Here is a 19266-nt window from a genome sequence, read left to right as displayed (position 1 = left end):
TATATCGGCCCTATTTAATATCCATACAGAGTTGTGTAACCCTCTTTCACCAGCATATTTACGTTTTGAAGTGGTGACACAAGTAACCGAGCCTTTCTTTATGTTTGCAGGAGGCGCTAGTGTATCCTTCCTGCAGGGTAAACCCTCCTCTGTTACCATGGCCTCTAGCTTGCCTGGTAACTATTCCATGGCATCAAGCTTACTTGGCAACGACCCCAACATATCCATGGCGACCTCTGGCCTGCCTGAGTGGCAGGACCAGGTACAAATCCAAGGTGTTGATCACCGACTCATTCATATTGGAGGCAAGAACCGAGCGTGTGCTTATTGTACGATCAGTAAAAACAAAACCAGACTGGGCTGGGCTAGGAAGTCGTACTACAAGTGTGATGCTTGTGGGGTGCCATTGTGCCGCGGAGAGACAAACTGTTATGAACGTTATCATGACTTGGTGCAAGAACATCAACACCTTGTTGACTCACCCAAAAACTTGTATAAATTCCTTCTCCGGAAATTCTCCTCACAAGTGGATACAGAGTTTGTGCCGGAGAACTTCAAAATGCCAAATATAGACATTAACTTCAGTAATCCAGATCATAAATAATGACCTTACTTACATTGTCAAAAGTAATCAATCAGATTTCTGTGATTGGATTATGAACTTCAGATGTGTGAACATTATGTGACATGCTCTGGACAAATAATTGATGCTGGATTTAAAATGTACCATTTTAACTTGCTTTATGTAGGTTACAGTATTTCATATACAAGAAAAGAAATAAGTTTTTAGTTTGAAGTTGTTATAAAAAAATTAAGTATTATTATTGGCAAAGATAATAAATATGTATTAAAAGTTTTCTTGAAAAAATGGGTAATTCTGGTTCTCTTTGTCCTTTCAGGAACACCGGTTCCTCGACAAAACATTGCCTTCTCTAACCAATCAGAAGCCGCGATATATTATACCCACCCCACAAGTCATTTAGACTCCGTTCCTTCTGTTGTGAAGGAGTTTGGAGCACAGTCAACGCTCCAATCAGAAATCCCAGGACATAAGTTAGTTACAAGACCAGGCCGACAACTGAAAGCATGTGTTTACTGTCAATTGAAGAAAGTCAAAACGCGGTCAGGATGGGTGGTAAAAACCTATTACATGTGTGAGGCATGTGGTGTGCCTCTGTGTCGTGGCCAGCGCGAGTGCTACCACTACTACCATGAACTTGTTTCAGGTCAAAGGTAGAGGTCAGTCTTGATCTTTGACAGATGACTTAATTATCTCCCTTTTGTAACTGACATGATTGTTTTCTATGCTGTACAAAACATGATCGTCTCCCCTTTGTGATTATCTCCCTTGTTATGAAGGAAGTGACTATCTCCCTTGTTAGTGATTATCTCCCCTGTGTGATACTCTAGTGATTTAGTGATGTTTTAGGGTATACATATATTGGTTGCTATTGGTCCTAACTCTCTCTTTCTCTTACTTTCAGTGCCTCATGGTGTCCCTAAACAGTCCTTTGACTCATATTTGGGGCCATTTGGCCATTTTGAGTCAAATGAGCACCTGGGCCTGCTAAAGAGTGGGGAGAATGCGACCATATCTGATCCTAAGGGTGGCGTTCATACTCAGATAACCTCACAGGGATATAAACTGAAAAAGTGTGTGTACTGTGCCTCGCATCATGTACGATCCAAATCGGGCTACATTGTGTATTGTAGGTTCATGTGCCAGCAGTGTGATGTGGCATTGTGTAAGGGAACTAGGTCCTGCTTCCAGATGTACCATAAAGAGTTATTCAGTGAACAGAAGCAGAGTGATACTCCTGTTACGGAACCCTCACAATACATTCTTTGAAACAGCATTTTGGTGTTGGTAGCGTAAGGTCCCTTATGTTGACTGTTTAGATAATTCCCAATCCTTTTGTCCTTTCAGGGCCAGCTTCAGTATCCCAAAGACAAATGCAAAGCTTTCAGAGCCATTCAAAAAGTTTTGCACCACATCCACGACATTCACAAACCCTCGGCCCTTTGGACATGCAGGGTCATCTGGCAATATTATCTCGTATGTCTGGGTTGTCGGGCGAGATGTACAGTAGTAAAGTGTCCGACAGTCCTACCCACGGTACTAACCTTCAGAAGCCAGGGTCACTGTACCTTGGCGGACACCACCATCGACTGGCCCACCTGCAGGGTGTGAGGAAGCTCTGTGTGTACTGCCAGTTTAACAAAATAAAGACAAAGTCGGGCTGGTGGATCTACACGCGGTACAAATGTGAGGGTTGTGAGATACCGTTGTGTAACACTACCTCAGAGCGTGACTGTTTCATACTTTATCATAACCTGATGTATGGGGGCTCACATGTTTCATCCTCTTCAGTGGTCCCCCAGCTGACTGAAGCAGTAGTATCCTCTGCCATAGCTCCTCCTCAGCTGACTGAAGCAGTAGTATCCTCTGCCACAGCTCCTTCTCAGCTGGCTGAAGCGGTAGTATCCTCTGCCATAGCTCCTCCTTACTTGATTGAAGCTCAAGATGACCATAAAAACTCAAGTGCTCACTATGATATTTCTAAACAACATATGCTAGAAATGGACAAGTAGACATATGCTTTGAAACAATTTAAATGTTTAGCCAATGGAAGGAGATATTGAATTATGATTTAGATACTAGACTTAAGATCATTTTTTCCGTCACTGGAGGGTAATATCTTGTCCTTTTGTACTTTTCAGAACCTGTCTCAAACCCATACAGCCAATCTCAAACCTTATTACATTTATCGGGGCACTTGACAACGATGGCTCGAATGTCAAGTATGCCAGTAGTACCCCAAAGACAATTGGCTCACCGTCCTCAAGGTCAAAGGTGTGAGGTCAGGACAAATAACAAGGTCAAACCCATGGTAGAGTCTCAACACCGCCTTGTGCACCTAGAAGGCCAGAAGAAGCTCTGTGTTTATTGCCAGTTAAATAATGTTAAAACCAAATCAGGATGGTGGGTTTATACCTGGTATAAGTGTGAGGGCTGTGAAGTTCCTCTGTGTAATACCACGTCAGAACGGGACTGTTTCCTTCTGTACCACAGCCACACACATTAATTACACACCTATAGATTGATGTTTGGGGTACAGCTATGTAATACCACGTCAGAACGGGACTGTTTCCTTCTGTACCTCAGCCACACACATTAATTACACACCTGTACATGTGTGGGGTACAGCTGTGTAATACCACGTCAGAACGGGACTGTTTCCTTCTGTACCACAGCCACACACATTAATTACACACCTGTACATGTGTGGGGTACAGCTGTGTAATACCACTTCAGAACAGGACTTTTCTTCTGTACCTCAGCCACACACTTTAATTACACACCTGTACATGTGTGGGATACAACTGTGTATCCTTCTGTACCTCAGCCACACACATTAATTACACACCTGTAGATCGATGTGTGGGGTACAGCTATGTAATACCACGTCAGAACAGGACTGTTTCCTTCTGTACCTCAGCCACACATTAATTACACACCTGTACATGTGTGGGGTACAGCTGTGTAATACCACATCGGGACTGTTTCCCTCTGTACCTCAGCCACACACATTAATTACACACCTGTACATGTGTGGGGTACAGCTGTGTAATACCACATCGGGACTGTTTCCTTCTGTACCTCAGCCACACATTAATTACACACCTGTACATGTGTGGGGTACAGCTGTGTAATTCTGTATCACAGCCACACACATTAATTACACACCTGTACATGTGTGGGGTACAGCTGTGTATCCTTCTGTACCACAGCCACACACATTAATTACACACCTGTACATGTGTGGGGTACAGCTGTGTATCCTTCTGTACCACAGCCACACACATTAATTACACACCTGTACATGTGTGGGGTACAGCTGTGTATCCTTCTGTACCACAGCCACACACATTAATTACACACCTGTACATGTGTGGGGTACAGCTATGTAATACCACATCGGGACTGTTTCCTTCTGTACCACAGCCACACACATTAATTACACACCTGTACATGTGTGGGGTACAGCTGTGTTTCCTTCTGTACCACAGCCACACACATTAATTACACACCTGTATTGTACATCTATACAGGTTTTCTTCCTATGTTTGTGCTGACCACTTGGTGTGAGTACATTTCAACACCAGAACTTGTACAGTAGCAAACATTAGTGTAAATTTGAACAATTATACTAAAGTTCCTCTAGGCATTTATACAACAGTGTTCCAGCTAGGATTTGAAAAGGGCAGGGCGCTGGGCAAAAAAAGGGCATTTTTTTTCGCGACATAAAACTTTTAGGGCATTTTATATACGACATACAGCTAATATCAGAAACAACTGTACAATAAGTATATCATTGCATCATAATCATCAATGATTATAATATCATTACCTATATTATGGCATCAAGAAGACTCCAAAATGTCGGAGACATAGAAAGAAAATGTTGACTGTTTTGATAATGATTCGTTTAATTTTTATTTGGATTAACATGTACAGGATGCCACAATATCTGTTTTGTTTCAGTTCTGTATTTGTCTCTGTACTCTCTGCTGATTCCTTAAGTCTTACTTCAAGAAACATCTTCCATATATTTGTCTTTGCAATTTGTGTTGTCATTTACAAAGTCCATTCAGTCTATGTATATCTGGAATTTAATGCAATCACTTTATGCTAGATAATGAAGTAAACATTGATACCATATTTCAAGGAGAATGACATATTCATGTTTGTAGAGAAACTAGTCCTCACAGTAAACACATTTTATAAGTCTGCTTTATTGTATTTCTATGATTGATTTTGTACAATAAAATGTTTCTTTTTATATTGCTCTTCCCATTGTGTTTTATGATCTCTATGATATGAAAACGCTACATACAGGTGTAAAATAAGCGATATTGTAGCCACCCTCAATCAATTGTCAAAACACTACAAAGTACTGAGTATACCTTCCACACAACCCTACAGATCAAGTACCTAATGTTACCCTTCAGATAACCCTATAGAGCAAGTACTTTCTGTACTTAATGTTACCCTCCAGATAACCCTGCATTTAGATCAAGTACCTAATGTTACCCTTCAGATAACTGGTAATGTTACCTGAAGATAACCCTGTAGACCAAGAACCTTATGTTACCCTTCAGATAACCCTACGTGGCATACCTAATTTTACCCTCCACTTAACTCACCAGAGCAAGTATCTAATGTTACCCTTCTGATAACCCTACATAGCATACATAATATTACCCTCCAGATAACCCTACAAAGCATACCTAAAGTTACCCTCCAGATAACCCTACATAGCATACCTAATGGTACCCTCCAGATAACCCTACATAGCATACCTATTGTTACCCTCCAGATAACCCTACATAGCATACCTAATGTTACCCTCCAGGTTACCCTACATACCATACCATTTGTTACCCTCCAGATAACCCTACATAACATACCTAATGTTACCCTCCAGGTTACCCTACAGATGAAGTACCTAATGTTACCCTTCAGATAAGTTGAGATAACCCTATGTAGCATACCTAATGTTACCCTCCAGATAACCCTACATAGCATACCTCCAGATAACTCACCAAATCAAGTACCCAATGTTACCCTTCAGATAACACTACAGATGAAGTATTTATTGTAACTCGCCATATAATCCTTAGAGAATTTATAAAGATTTTGACATTAAAAACTGTTTAAATAAGTAACAAAATTTCGGTGTATCTATTAAAAGCATGGAAGATTTTAATGAAATATTGAGTGAGGTAAAGAAGGTTAAATGGTTAGGTATTGTTTGTTTAAACAGGAGAGATGACATTAGTCGTTCTGTTTTATCTTTCAGACCCTGGCCCCGTTAGATCAGTGTATGGACTCTCACCAACCCTGGCCAGCTTAAGTCCCTATAAAACCAATGTAATGAAGCATTTGGAGGGGCTGGGGCATAGAATAGATAGAAATGTAGAGAATAAACCGAGGCTTTGTGTGGTATGTCAGGCGGCTAAGGTGAAGACCAAGAAGGGATGGAAGGTTTACTCACGCTTCCATTGTTCTACCTGTATTGTCCCGCTCTGTATTGGGGAGAGGGACTGCTTCGGTACCTATCATAGGTCGCTATGTGATCCGAGAATACTGGAAACTGATGGAGGCCAGTCTGGTGTCCATGGTAACGGGTCAGGCCAGTCAGGTCTCCCTTTCACTAATATGGGAGAGTCTGTTGTCAGTGATAACAATATGAGACAGTCTATTATGGAGGGTTGTCAGGTATATATGTCTGCTGACTACAACACGGTTAAGGATAAGACACCAAAGTGACCTCTGTTTGACCTTCTGGACACTGTTATAGTATATACCTATGTGGTGACGTTTAGGAGATAGATTGAATCATTAGGACTCATCAATTGAAGCATTCATGAACATTTTGTCTTCTGAAATTTAATAAAATGATAATTATTGGTACAACTAGTACCTGAATACAAATGAAAATAACATTAAATTGGTTTAATTTTAATCATTGATGTAATTAGCAAGTGATATTTAGATTACCAGTTATACATGAATGAACTTCTGTGATTTGTTTTAAATGATCAGTATTAAACAGAGTACCATATAAAATCTTGCCATTCAATTATCACCGACACCTGTACATACACCGGTTATACCAATATTGTTTTGTTTGCATGACTTTGTACATACTGTACAGACTATCTGTGTTGAAGATGATAATAAACAAAAAGCGTCAGCAGAACTGAGTTGGTTTTATTGTTGTTTCAGGACCGATGGATGCCCTGACAATGAGTGCTAACCAAACATTGACCATGTCGGTCACTTCTCCCCTCTCTCTTAATCTGGACCGTATTGTAGACACGCACGGCCACCGTCATGTCCCCACAAAAACCCGACCCTCGAAAGTGTGTGTGGTGTGTCGCTTCAATAATGTTAAAACTAAGAGAGGATGGCGGGTCTATACCTCGGACAAATGTGCTCTGTGTGACGTAGCTCTGTGTACAGGTCCCCGTGCCTGTTTCGTCAAGTTCCATAACCTTTCTGACGATGACAGAGCTTCTGTTCTATCTAATCCGCCATTTCCGTATGTGTGACTATCTGTGCACGTTCCTGTGCCTGTTTCTTCAAGATCTCACATTTCTGATGAAGACCACAGATCAATTTGATTAATGCCACCAATTTTGGATGTTTGACTAGAATTAAAGCAATGCTACATTTTCTGTACTAAGACCAGTAAAAAGTGTGTGCATTCTTCAGATATCAAAGCTTCATACTCAACAATGATAGGACTGGAGTACTACGTTTAGTATTACATATACCTGTACATCATGAGGGACCAACAAGTTAGGTCAAATTGAACAAGTTCTCCAAGTAAGATAATTTTGAATTAACAAGGTTTTAGTTTAGTTGTATTATCTCCCCATGTACAGTTTAAAAACTCAGCAGAAATATACACATACAAAAAAAATCCATAATTACTAAAAGTGAAAATTAAATAAAAACTGAAATGTACATACGGTAACTGAAAACGTTGAACACAATAAAGGAAGCATTGTATTGATTGTGTCGGTGGATTTTGTGCTGAGGCTTGTTGTGGTGAGATAAATAGCCCATAACTGTATTGAGGCCCACATAATGGCTCAGTGATGGTGAACTGGTGTAACACGTATATATAGAGGGCTTATATCTGCCGGGGAAACCACTCAAGTCAGCCAGAGATAAAGTGTCGAGGCAAGCTTTGTTAACTTAAAACAGAGAATGTTACAGAGAATGTTAGCTCATGACTCTTAGTTTTCCAGATCAGATTTAATATTCAAGTAATGTTTATAAAATTTATACAGAACATGCGGTTTTTGTGCATTAAGTTCAAGCCATCAGATTGTAACCATGGTTACAGTCATGAGTGTAGAAACCTTGGTCTGACCTAGAGTGAGTCATACTCAGGGCATAGACAGGCTTGTCATGTATGTCAGAGTAAACAGATTACATGACAAGGGGCCCCGTAAGGGGAAACTTGATAAAAAAAACCTTTAAAGATGTTCTAAGATGTAATGTAAAATATTGCTAGGTTGATCTATAGTAAGTGGTTGTATGACCCACTACATTACAATTGATAAATGGTTTTGTGTTTCAAGAATTTATGTGAATATCAAATTTGGATACCTTCCAAGTGAAATTCTCTGCAGTTTACTGCCAGTAATAGCTGGATATCTCTATGATAACAAACTGGAGGCTCTTCAAGGATAATAAAATACAACGGGTCAAAATAGAAAGTTTCCCAATATATGTTAGTGGAGTAAATGGGTGGGAAAAGTAAAAAGAAATACAGACAAAATTAGAAAATGATGACAAAAGGACTTGTGTACATACAACCTAGGGTTTATAGTTATACCGGTGTGGTCCCGAGGTGATCATAGGTGTGCCGATAAAAACCGGTGTGGTGTGGAGATGATTACAGGTGTGCAGATTAAAACCAGTGTACTACACAACACGGCTATACAAGTCTTGCACATTGCACAAAATTTTGGCTGCTATGCTGAAAATCAATACTGTGCCAGTAAATTTTAAGGGCACTTTTAATTGAAAACATTACATAACACACTGGATGAATTTCCCTCCAGGTGTAGTGTAGCATTACCCAACCATAACCATGCTTGATAAATGTTGTATGTCGGTATGTAAGCCAGACGGTGTATAACATGCTATCACTGATGCATACAAAGCTGATGGATTAGCGATCACGGAGATATAGAAAGGGAGCTAACTCAGCTTATAACCTAGGTCTATAGGTACACCTTATAGTGGTGCTTGTGATGTAATATGTGTGGAATGTTGATTGCTAGTGGTTCAGTTGAGCATGCACACGATCATAGTTGTCATTCTTTTGCTGAATAGTTCAATATGATTGAATAGTAAAATTGGAAATGAAAGAAAAGAAAGGCTTATGACATTCCAGTTCTGTTTTGTCGATAGATAGATCTAATGTATCTTATACACTAATTTTCAGTTGAAGACCTCACTACATCCTTTATTCATAATTAATCATGGTACTTACTCCTTTTTGATGTCTTATTTTGACTGGATTTTATGAAATAGGATAATTGTGAGGTTCAGTAGGTTTTCTACATTGAGATTTCTTTTTCCTTTCAGAGAGAGGTGCAGATTCCGCTCTATTACCCATGATGCCTTCTCTCTTCCCTCCCAACACCACGCACCCGACATATCACAGGGCTGTTCGTAACCATGGCAACAAGTACACCACATGCTTCTTCTGTCTTAGAAACAAAGTGAAGACAAAATCGGGGTGGCGTGTGAACACCTATTACAAGTGTGAACAGTGTGACCTGCCGCTTTGTGTCGGCAAGGACAGGAACTGCTTTGATATGTTCCATAATATGTTACTTAAACAATAATCCAAGATGGCTGCTTGAAATGTGCAGCCTTTGTGGCATTTTCATCAGCTGAAGTGTTAGTATGTAGTTCTTGCTGTGTCTGAAAATGGAATAAAACTTAAGGAGAAATGTGGGACAGCTTTGAGGAATTGAAATTAATTGCAATATTATTCAAATTACATTACATACCAATGACCAAAAACAACACAACTAAACATGATAATAAAAGCAGGTCTATCATCCTGTCACCGTCCATAGTGTTCCCACAGATATGTTACGTAAAGGGAAACACACTACATGAAACTGAATAATAATGAACTGATACAGTAATAGAAGGACGAATGTTGACTTCTAACTGGTGAGATTATTTTCCTTTCCTTTTCCCCTATAAACACTGCATGTTAGGAATATGTTTAGGGAATGTCCTACATTCCAGGCCGTTTTGGTTTGATGTACACGGCCATATTTCTAAAGCCTCATTTCTTTATCCTTTCAGACCCTGACCTGGGCCTGTACCATCTTCCTCCTCTCTCCTTATCTACAGGGGCAGATACTGTGTCACCCCTGACAGACGACCTCGCCCAACACATCCCTGTCAAGAACGATAACAACAAGTACACCAAATGCTTTCTATGTCTGCGGAACAAAACTAAAACAAAGTCGGGCTGGCGGGTCAACACCTACTACAAGTGTAGTCGCTGTGCTGTTCCCCTGTGTAACAACAGAGAGCGTAATTGTTTTGAGACTTTTCACCGCCAGTATGTTATGTTCAAAGCCGACGGTAGCCAATACCCAAATCCACGGCCTCTCAAGTATCCACGGTATCTGAATGATCTTGGTCTTCATGTGTCAGACCAGTAATTTAGGTAGGAATTCACTTATAAATCTGAGGTAGCTTAATCAAACTATCCCTGTCGGCTGATAGTCTTTGGTTATTTTGTCATGGTGGTACATGATCAAACATGAGACAACTTTAGTTGTACATTGTACTTCCTTGAATATGATATATTTTATTGTGGAGCCTTTGATGACTTCCAATACCTCCATCAGAAAGAACACTTTATGTAGCTGTCCTAAATCAGTATTAGACTGTGATGATGATTTGGTATTTATAATGTGTGCTTGGCCTGTATGCCCTTGCTGTTGTCGTGTTTGTAATCGGTGTTGTTTCTTTATTCTTTCAGAAGAACCCTGGGTAGCCTCCCCTGTATTGGGCTCTTCTTTCCCGGCCTCCTCATCTACATGGAGAAGTTCGAGTCACGTGGGGTCGCTCCCCACTCGACTTACCACCCACAAACTCGTCCCCATAACTGGCCCCATCAATAGAAAGCTTTGCGTTTACTGCCAGCTCAATAAAACTAAGACCAAGTCAGGCTGGCTTGTGTACAGTCGCTGTAAGTGTGAGGCATGTGACGTGGCTCTGTGTAAGAGAGAGAGGGGATGTTTTAAACTCTACCATGACCTCGTTTTTGGCGGCATTAATGAAGCTAACCAGTCTCCGGCTGGTATTGGTTCTAAGGTGAACCTAAAACAGTTTATAGTGAAGCCTCCCGGTGGTGTCTCCCCTGCTAATGTCTCTTTGTCGAATGTTAGTAACACATCACCATATTCAAAGTATTCCTTGTCACAACATGTCGCACAATCAAATGCATTTTCAACTCCTCAAAGTGTCTCCTCAAGCCTTCCAACCAATTCTAACACTCGTCCTATCATACAACACAGTCTCTTCCCCACCTCGAATTCTAACGTCGTGGCATGTCACGAGTTTCAGAAGCTGGAATATCACCACATGCCATCCTCCTCTGTGGATGTGACAGGGCAGAATCGACAGGACGAACCTCTTGCCCTTACGGTGTCTACACATGCAAGTTCTGGTCACATGACAACAAACGCCTCTCATTGGATAGAAAGTTCTAGTCATGTGACTGTAAGCCCTGATACAATGATGTCCGATTCTGATCACATGACGGCAGATTCCGGACAGGAAGCAATCGTTTCCAGTCAGGATGCAAGTGATTGTGAACAAACGTCAGAAAACAGTGGTGAGGTGACGGGCAGTTCTGATCAGGTGACGGGAGAGTCCTCGTATGTCTACGGCAGTGTGGTATTCCCGTCGCGAAACTTTAGGCCTGAACGGATTGACGAAGAGAATTAGCAAAAGTGATGTGAAACTTGGTTGTGTGTATTTTTGAACAACTAAATACTATACAAGTTACAATAATCTTTATTTATATACCATAAGCTATACTCAACAAAAGACAATTATTGGGTATAACTTCATTAAGAGCAGCATTTGATTCTGAATTCATCCTGAACTGAATATGTGAACAAAGTTCAAATCTGAATTTGTCCTGAATGGATGTGAACAAAGTTCGCTCTATTCTATCTTCATTCTGCATGAGCTGAGTATGTGAACAAAGTTCATTTCTTACTTCATTATGAATAACATATGTCTTAATCCTGATCCCATATACATTGTGATGGTAGAAAAAGTTGTATTATAACATTATTATGAGAAATATTTGATCAAATTTAGATTTTAACGTGAGCTGATTGTGTTCTCTCATATGTTAACTCGTGATATGTACAATGATTATACTGACATTTAACAAAATGAATGAAATGGCTTTCAATTTGAATATATATATATGCAATACAATTTTGTTTTTATCCCAGACTTGCGAAGTCTGTTGTATAAGTGTTTTGTGGTGGAGGTGGTCCTATCGTAAGCTGAAACAACTAATGTACAGTATACAAATACTTCAGATTTCACCAACTTGTGTGTGAGATTTTGTATGTGACTAGGATTTCTCTGTAATTATGTTTTAATGTCACAATGACGCCCAGCTTATACTTATAAGGAAGTGCATTATAACTATGACTTTGACTTTATGAAGTATTATAAATACTAAAAACAATGTTTTGGTTTTGATATTTTTATTTGACAATGCTACAACAGAGATAGTATGTGTACATTATCTCAGATGTAAATTTGTCCTTTACCTCTTTTCTGATGAGCTTAAGCCACAATACCAACAACACGCGTAAGAAATAGTTCTCAGCGTGTAAAGATTTGAGAGGAATACTGCAAACCAACATAGTTCTGTGCATGATTGGATTTTGCATATTTCGCAGGAAAGTAAAAATCAAAATATTGCAGTGAAAAAGTGCTAGGCTTTGACTCTGAATCACAAAATTAAATCACCACCAAATAAGAGTTAGACATGAAATATGATGAGGCCGCTAAAGTCAGTTGGTGCACAGTAGTGTGGGGTGTACATGTAAGAAAAAAAAAGTTGGTGATTGGGATATCAGGATTAACCATTTACTCTTGCATAAAGAAAAATGATTCATTAATTCAGAAAAATAACTTCTATTGTTCGTCAGTTTATACAACACCATAAACTGACAATGAACCATTTAACTTTACTTACTCTATTATCAACATCATGCTAAACTACCTGTCATTCTTTTTTGTGGGAGACTAACATTTATACCCACATAAGAAACTTCTGTGATTTCTCAATAAAACATCTACCATACTTCAAATACAAAGACAAGGATGGCTATTTATAGACCATAAAATGGGTCATGCAATATATATCTTGGCTATTTATACCCTTTACAATGTGTCATGTGATGTACCTTGGCTATTTATAGACCATACAATGTGTCATGTGAATATCATATCTATTAAGAGACCATACCTTGGGTCATGTGATGTATCTAGACCAATGATAAAGCACAGTTGAGGATTTGGTTTTGTTTTATCCTTCTAGAACCCGTCGCGGACCTGGAGCTTGATCCTCACTTGGTCACTTACCCAACATCCAACCTAGATACCAGTGATGACATACTGGCCTTACAGCAGACATTCGCTTCTGATATTGGCTTGTACAGTACCACCACAAGTACAGTCAATAGACGCTATCGTGGGGCTAGACGCGGATCTTACAGCCGTTCAAACCGTAAAGTGCACATTTGTACAGAGCCAGGTTGTGACTTCAGAACAACAAGGATTTATAATTTTCAAAGACACTGTCGTATCCATAACGACGCTGCCAAACTTAAGTGCGACATCTGTGAGAAAAAGTTTCTTGATTCCTACGAATTAAAGCATCACATGGCCGGCCATTCTGGGGCGTTCCAGTGTAACCTGTGTAACCGTAACTTTGCCACACGAATGGGGTTCTACGAGCATACAAAGTTTCATCAGGAGTCTGAGGAGAGGATAGACTGTGTGATGTGTGGCAAAACGTTCTGGAAAAAATCACGATACACCTATCACCTTCGGGCATACCACAATAAAAAACTGGTGGAGGATGACAGTGGGAGACCTCAGTTACAAGACGCTGACGTTACTGTTTACTATAATCAGGGGGAAAACTGTGGGGAACCAGGCCCCTGATCCTAGCTGACACAGGGAAATGTAATACACACACAGGGAACCAGGCCCCTGATCCTAGCTGACACAGGGAAATGTAATACACACACAGTGAACCAGGCCCCTGATCGTAGCTGACACAGGGAAATGTAATACATACACAGGGAACCAGGCCCCTGATCGTAGCTGACACAGGGAAATGTAATACATACACAGGGAACCAGGCCCCTGATCGTAGCTGACACAGGGAAATGTAATACACACACAGGGAACCAGGTCCCTGATCGTAGCTGACACAGGGAAATGTAATACACAAACAGGGAACCAGGCCCCTGATCGTAGCTGACACGGGGAAATGTAATACATACACAGTGAACCAGGCCCCTGATCGTAGCTGACACAGGGAAATGTAATACATACACAGTGAACCAGGCCCCTGATCGTAACTGACACAGGGAAATGTAATACATACACAGTGAACCAGGTCCCTGATCATAGCTGACACAGGGAAATGTAATACACAAACAGGGAACCAGGCCCCTGATAGCTGACACAGGGAAATGTAATACACAAACAGGGAACCAGGCCCCTGATCGTAGCTGACACAGGGAAATGTAATACACACACAGTGAACCAGGCCCCTGATCCTAGCTGACACAGGGAAATGTAATACATACACAGTGAACCAGGCCCCTGATCGTAGCTGACACAGGGAAATGTAATACATAAACAGCTAACCAGGTCCCTGATCATAGCTGACACAGGGAAATGTAATACATACACAGGGAACCAGGCCCCTGATCCTAGCTGACACAGGGAAATGTAATACATACACAGTGAACCAGGCCCCTGATCGTAGCTGACACAAGGAAATGTAATACATACACAGTGAACCAGGCCCCTGATCGTAGCTGACACAAGGAAATGTAATACTTATACAGCTAACCAGGCCCCTGATCGTAGCTGACACAAGGAAATGTAATACACACACAGGGAACCAGGTCCCTGATCATAGCTGACACAGGGAAATGTAATACTTGTACAGCTAACCAGGTCCCTGATCATAGCTGGCACAGGGAAATGTAATACATAAACAGCTAACCAGGTCCCTGATCATAGCCGACACAGGGAAATGTAATACATACACAGAGAACCAGGCCCCTGATCATAGCTGACACAGGGAAATGTAATACATATACAGCGAACCAGGCCCCTGATAGTAGCTGGCACAGGGGAATGTAATACTTATACAGCTAACCAGGTCCCTGATCATAGCTGGCACAGGGAAATGTAATACATATACAGCTAACCAGGTCCCTGATCCTAGCTGACACAGGGAAATGTAATACATATACAGGGAACCAGGCCCCTGATCATAGCTGCCAAAGAGATGTAATACATACACAGGGAACCAGGCCCCTGATAGTAGCTGGCACAGGGGAATGTAATACTTATACAACTAACCAGGTCCCTGATCATAGCTGACACAGGGAAATGTAATACATACACAGGGAACCAGGCCCCTGATAGTAGCTGGCACAGGGAAATGTAATACTTATACAGCTAACCAGGTCCCTGATCATAGCTGGCACAGAGAAATGTAATACTTATACAGCTAACCAGGCCCCTGATCCTAGCTGACACAGGGAAATGTAATACATATACAGCTAACCAGGTCCCTGATCCTAGCTGACACAGGGAAATGTAATACATATACAGCTAACCAGGCCCTGATCCTAGCTGACACAGGGAAATGTAATACTTATACAGCTAACCAAGTCCCTGATCCTAGCTGACACAGGGAAATGTAATACTTATACAGCTAACCAGGTCCCTGATCCTAGCTGACACAGGGAAATGTAATACTTATACAGCTAACCAGGTCCCTGATACTAGCTGACACAGAGAAATGTAATACTTATACAGCTAACCAGGTCCCTTATCCTAGCTGACACAGGGAAATGTAATACTTATACAGCTAACCAGGTCCCTGATCCTAGCTGACACAGGGAAATGTAATACTTATACAGCTAACCAGGTCCCTGATCCTAGCTGACACAGAAAAATGTAATACTTATACAGCTAACCAGGTCCCTGATCCTAGCTGACACAGGGAAATGTAATACACACACAGGGAATCAGGCCCCTGATCCTAGCTGACACAGGGAAATGTAATACACACACAGCTAACCAGGTCCCTGATCCTAGCTGACACAGGGAAATGTAATACTTATACAGCTAACCAGGTCCCTGATCCTAGCTGACACAGGGAAATGTAATACTTAAACAGCTAACCAGGGCCCTGATCCTAGCTGACACAGGGAAATGTAATACTTATACAGCTAACCAGGCCCCTGATCCTAGCTGACACAGAGAAATGTAATACTTATACAGCTAACCAGGCCCCTGATCCTAGCTGACACAGGGAAATGTAATATTTATACAGCTAACCAGGCCCCTGATCCTAGCTGACACAGAGAAATGTAATACATATACAGCTAACCAGGCCCCTGATCCTAGCTGACACAGAGAAATGTAATACTTATACAGCTAACCAGGTCCCTGATCCTAGCTGATGCAGAGAAATGTAATACATATACAGCTAACCAGGACCCTGATCCTAGCTGACACAGAGAAATGTAATACATATACAGCTAACCAGGCCCCTGATAGTAGCTGACACAGAGAAATGTAATACTTATACAGCTAACCAGGTCCCTGATCCTAGCTGACACAGGGAAATGTAATACTTATACAGCTAACCAGGCCCCTGATCCTAGCTGACACAGAGAAATGTAATACTTATACAGCTAACCAGGTCCCTGATCCTAGCTGACACCGGGAAATGTAATACATATACAGCGAACCAGGCCCCTGATCCTAGCTGACACAGAGAAATGTAATACTTATACAGCTAACCAGGTCCCTGATCATAGCTGACACAGGGAAATGTAATACACACACAGGGAACCAGGTCCCTGATCCTAGCTGACACAGGGAAATGTAAGACTTATACAGCTAACCAGGTCCCTGATCCTAGCTGACACAGGGAAATGTAATACTTATACAGCTAACCAGGTCCCTGATCCTAGCTGACACAGGGAAATGTAATACACACACAGGGAACCAGGCCCCTGATCCTAGCTGACACAGGGAAATGTAAGACTTATACAGCTAACCAGGTCCCTGATCATAGCTGACACAGGGAAATGTAATACATATACAGCGAACCAGGCCCCTGATCGTAGCTCGCACAGGGAAATGTAATACTTATACAGCTAACCAGGCCCCTGATCATAGCTGACACAGGGAAATGTAATACATATACAGCGAACCAGGCCCCTGATCGTAGCTCGCACAGGAAAATGTAATACTTATACAGCTAACCAGGTCCCTGATCATAGCTGACACAGGGAAATGTAATACATATACAGCTAACCAGGTCCCTTATCTTAGCTAACACAGGGAAATGTAATACATATACAGGGAACCAGGCCCCTTATCATAGCTGCCAAAGAGATGTAATACATACACAGGGAACCAGGCCCCTGGTCATATAATACATATACACATGGAACCAGGCCCTGGTCATGTAATACAGTGGAACTTGGTTGATACAAACTCAAATATTTCGACTACTCGGCTTTATACGAAATACCTTGCCGGTCCCGGCCGAATTCTCTCTTTATGTTTGTTTAAAAATATCGGGAAATGCGAAATAAATTTTGGGTCCGAATGAAAAATCATACATAAAATGTTCTTATAACTCAAAATGAGATTTTTTGGACAATGTGTTCGCCGAAAATGCCGATTTTCATTTTCATAAACCTGCTTTAGAACAGCATTTCAAAATATATATCTCGGTTTTATTGTTATAATTTTGCAACTACCATCGGCGATTTTGACATCTCTCTTTTCACATCATTTTACGACATGGAACTAGTCTAGATATACCAAGTAAAGATATCGTGAGTAGACATAAGAACTCGCTTAATTCGAACACTCGGATAACTCTAAGTTTTATCTCGATCCCTTCAAGTTCGTATTAACCGAGTTCCACCGACATATGTATATATACAGGGCAATTTAATATGAATAGATTTCCATGTAGCAATACTGTATAATGATAAAGGAGAATTCTTGAAAATAGAATCACTTGTTTCAGTAAAGGTGTCCTAGTTAGAATGAACGTTTTCCAAAATTACATAGAAAAAACAACTTCAGGAATAAAATTCATCTATATAGATTGTATCGCCTGAAATCTGTAGGACAAGTAATCAGGTAGATGTCCAAGTGGTTTGCTGATTTAGTTCCTTGTCATTACAGTAACATCCTTTTATTTACAAACTCTGAATCTCTCTTGACGTATCCGTTAAATCCAATGCAGTGCTGTCATTCCATTTAATACCCATCAAATACAAATGACTCATTTTAATTGGTTACATTTATGGAGCAATTACAAACAATTTGATTGGTTAATAATAACAACCAACAATTTTTTTTCCTTCAGTTTAGCCAATTGTAACTGTATTCAAGAGATGATACTAAAATTATAGGAATAAAACAAATAGCAAATAAGTTATAACAAAAAACAAACCAATGAGATTTACAGAGGTTGATAGTGACGTGTGATGATTGAAGGGAATGAGGGTGGAATAGAGGTTAGATTGGTGCTTTGATCAGTATTATACCACTATAACAAAATAAAATTTGATTTCAAAGTTTATATACTGACTACAACATTCTAACACAATGATGTGATACAAATTCAGCTTTTGATGGCAATACAGAGGTTGTCAAGGCTAGCTCAGAACTTACAAAGGCGGCTTGATCAAAATATCACTTGTTAGTTTTCATATTGATTGGTGATTTAAATTAAATAAAGTTCTAAATGATGTTCAGAAAAAACTTGTTAACTTATATTTTCTTTCTAAACTCGCTCTATCTAAGATAGTCTCCACAGTATCACTACAGGGATATCCAGGTAATGGTGACATCCCTCATATCAATATTTACTCCAATCTGATTAAAATACAGGTCCTTATAACCACTCTGTTTAATAGAGGATCTGACAACATCCCATAAGGGCTCGTGTTTGAATGACCTTTATACCACCTGTACCTTGGATCAAAAGCATTTTCTACATCTTGATAGTCTTCAACTGAAAACTCCATTTTGTCCCAGTATACATATATACATTCAGCTTTCTTTCTCAAACTGACTGTTTTGTCCCCTGTCAAGATTCTGGCAGCAGCAATTTGATTGGCAATTTCCAAAGGTCACCATTATGTGACCCCTAATGGGATGTTGTCAGATCCTATATTTTAATCAGATTAATGTTTAATCCATACAACTGAGTCATCTGCTCCTGAGGATCCTGCTGATTGTTATGTCATCAGTGTATGTGTGAATCCTGAGTTATTTACACAATCTCTCTACCTCTAGGTCGCGAGTTCAAATCCCAT

General features: G+C 40.5%; 1 protein-coding gene across 20 annotated transcripts in view; it reads left to right on the top strand.

Annotated features, from left to right (window-relative positions):
• LOC138329645 (myoneurin-like) overlaps positions 1-19266 on the top strand; it is a 101905-nt gene that overhangs the window by 17058 nt on the left and 65581 nt on the right. The window contains exons 5-6 of one of the 20 annotated variants that reach the window (XM_069276794.1): positions 9914-10283; positions 10602-10738. The exons of 8 other annotated variants lie outside the window; for them this stretch is intronic. In XM_069276794.1, coding sequence (XP_069132895.1) covers positions 9914-10278 — 365 coding nt within the window. In that variant the 3' untranslated portion in view covers positions 10279-10283; positions 10602-10738. 11 more of the 20 variants (XM_069276782.1, XM_069276797.1, XM_069276781.1 and 8 more) reach the window with 11 other exon arrangements.

This window comes from Argopecten irradians, chromosome 8, assembly GCF_041381155.1.
Source record: "Argopecten irradians isolate NY chromosome 8, Ai_NY, whole genome shotgun sequence".
Lineage (NCBI taxonomy): Eukaryota > Metazoa > Mollusca > Bivalvia > Pectinida > Pectinidae > Argopecten > Argopecten irradians.
The sequence above is the reverse complement of the archived record's forward strand: the minus strand, read 5'-3'. Positions and strand labels throughout refer to the sequence as shown.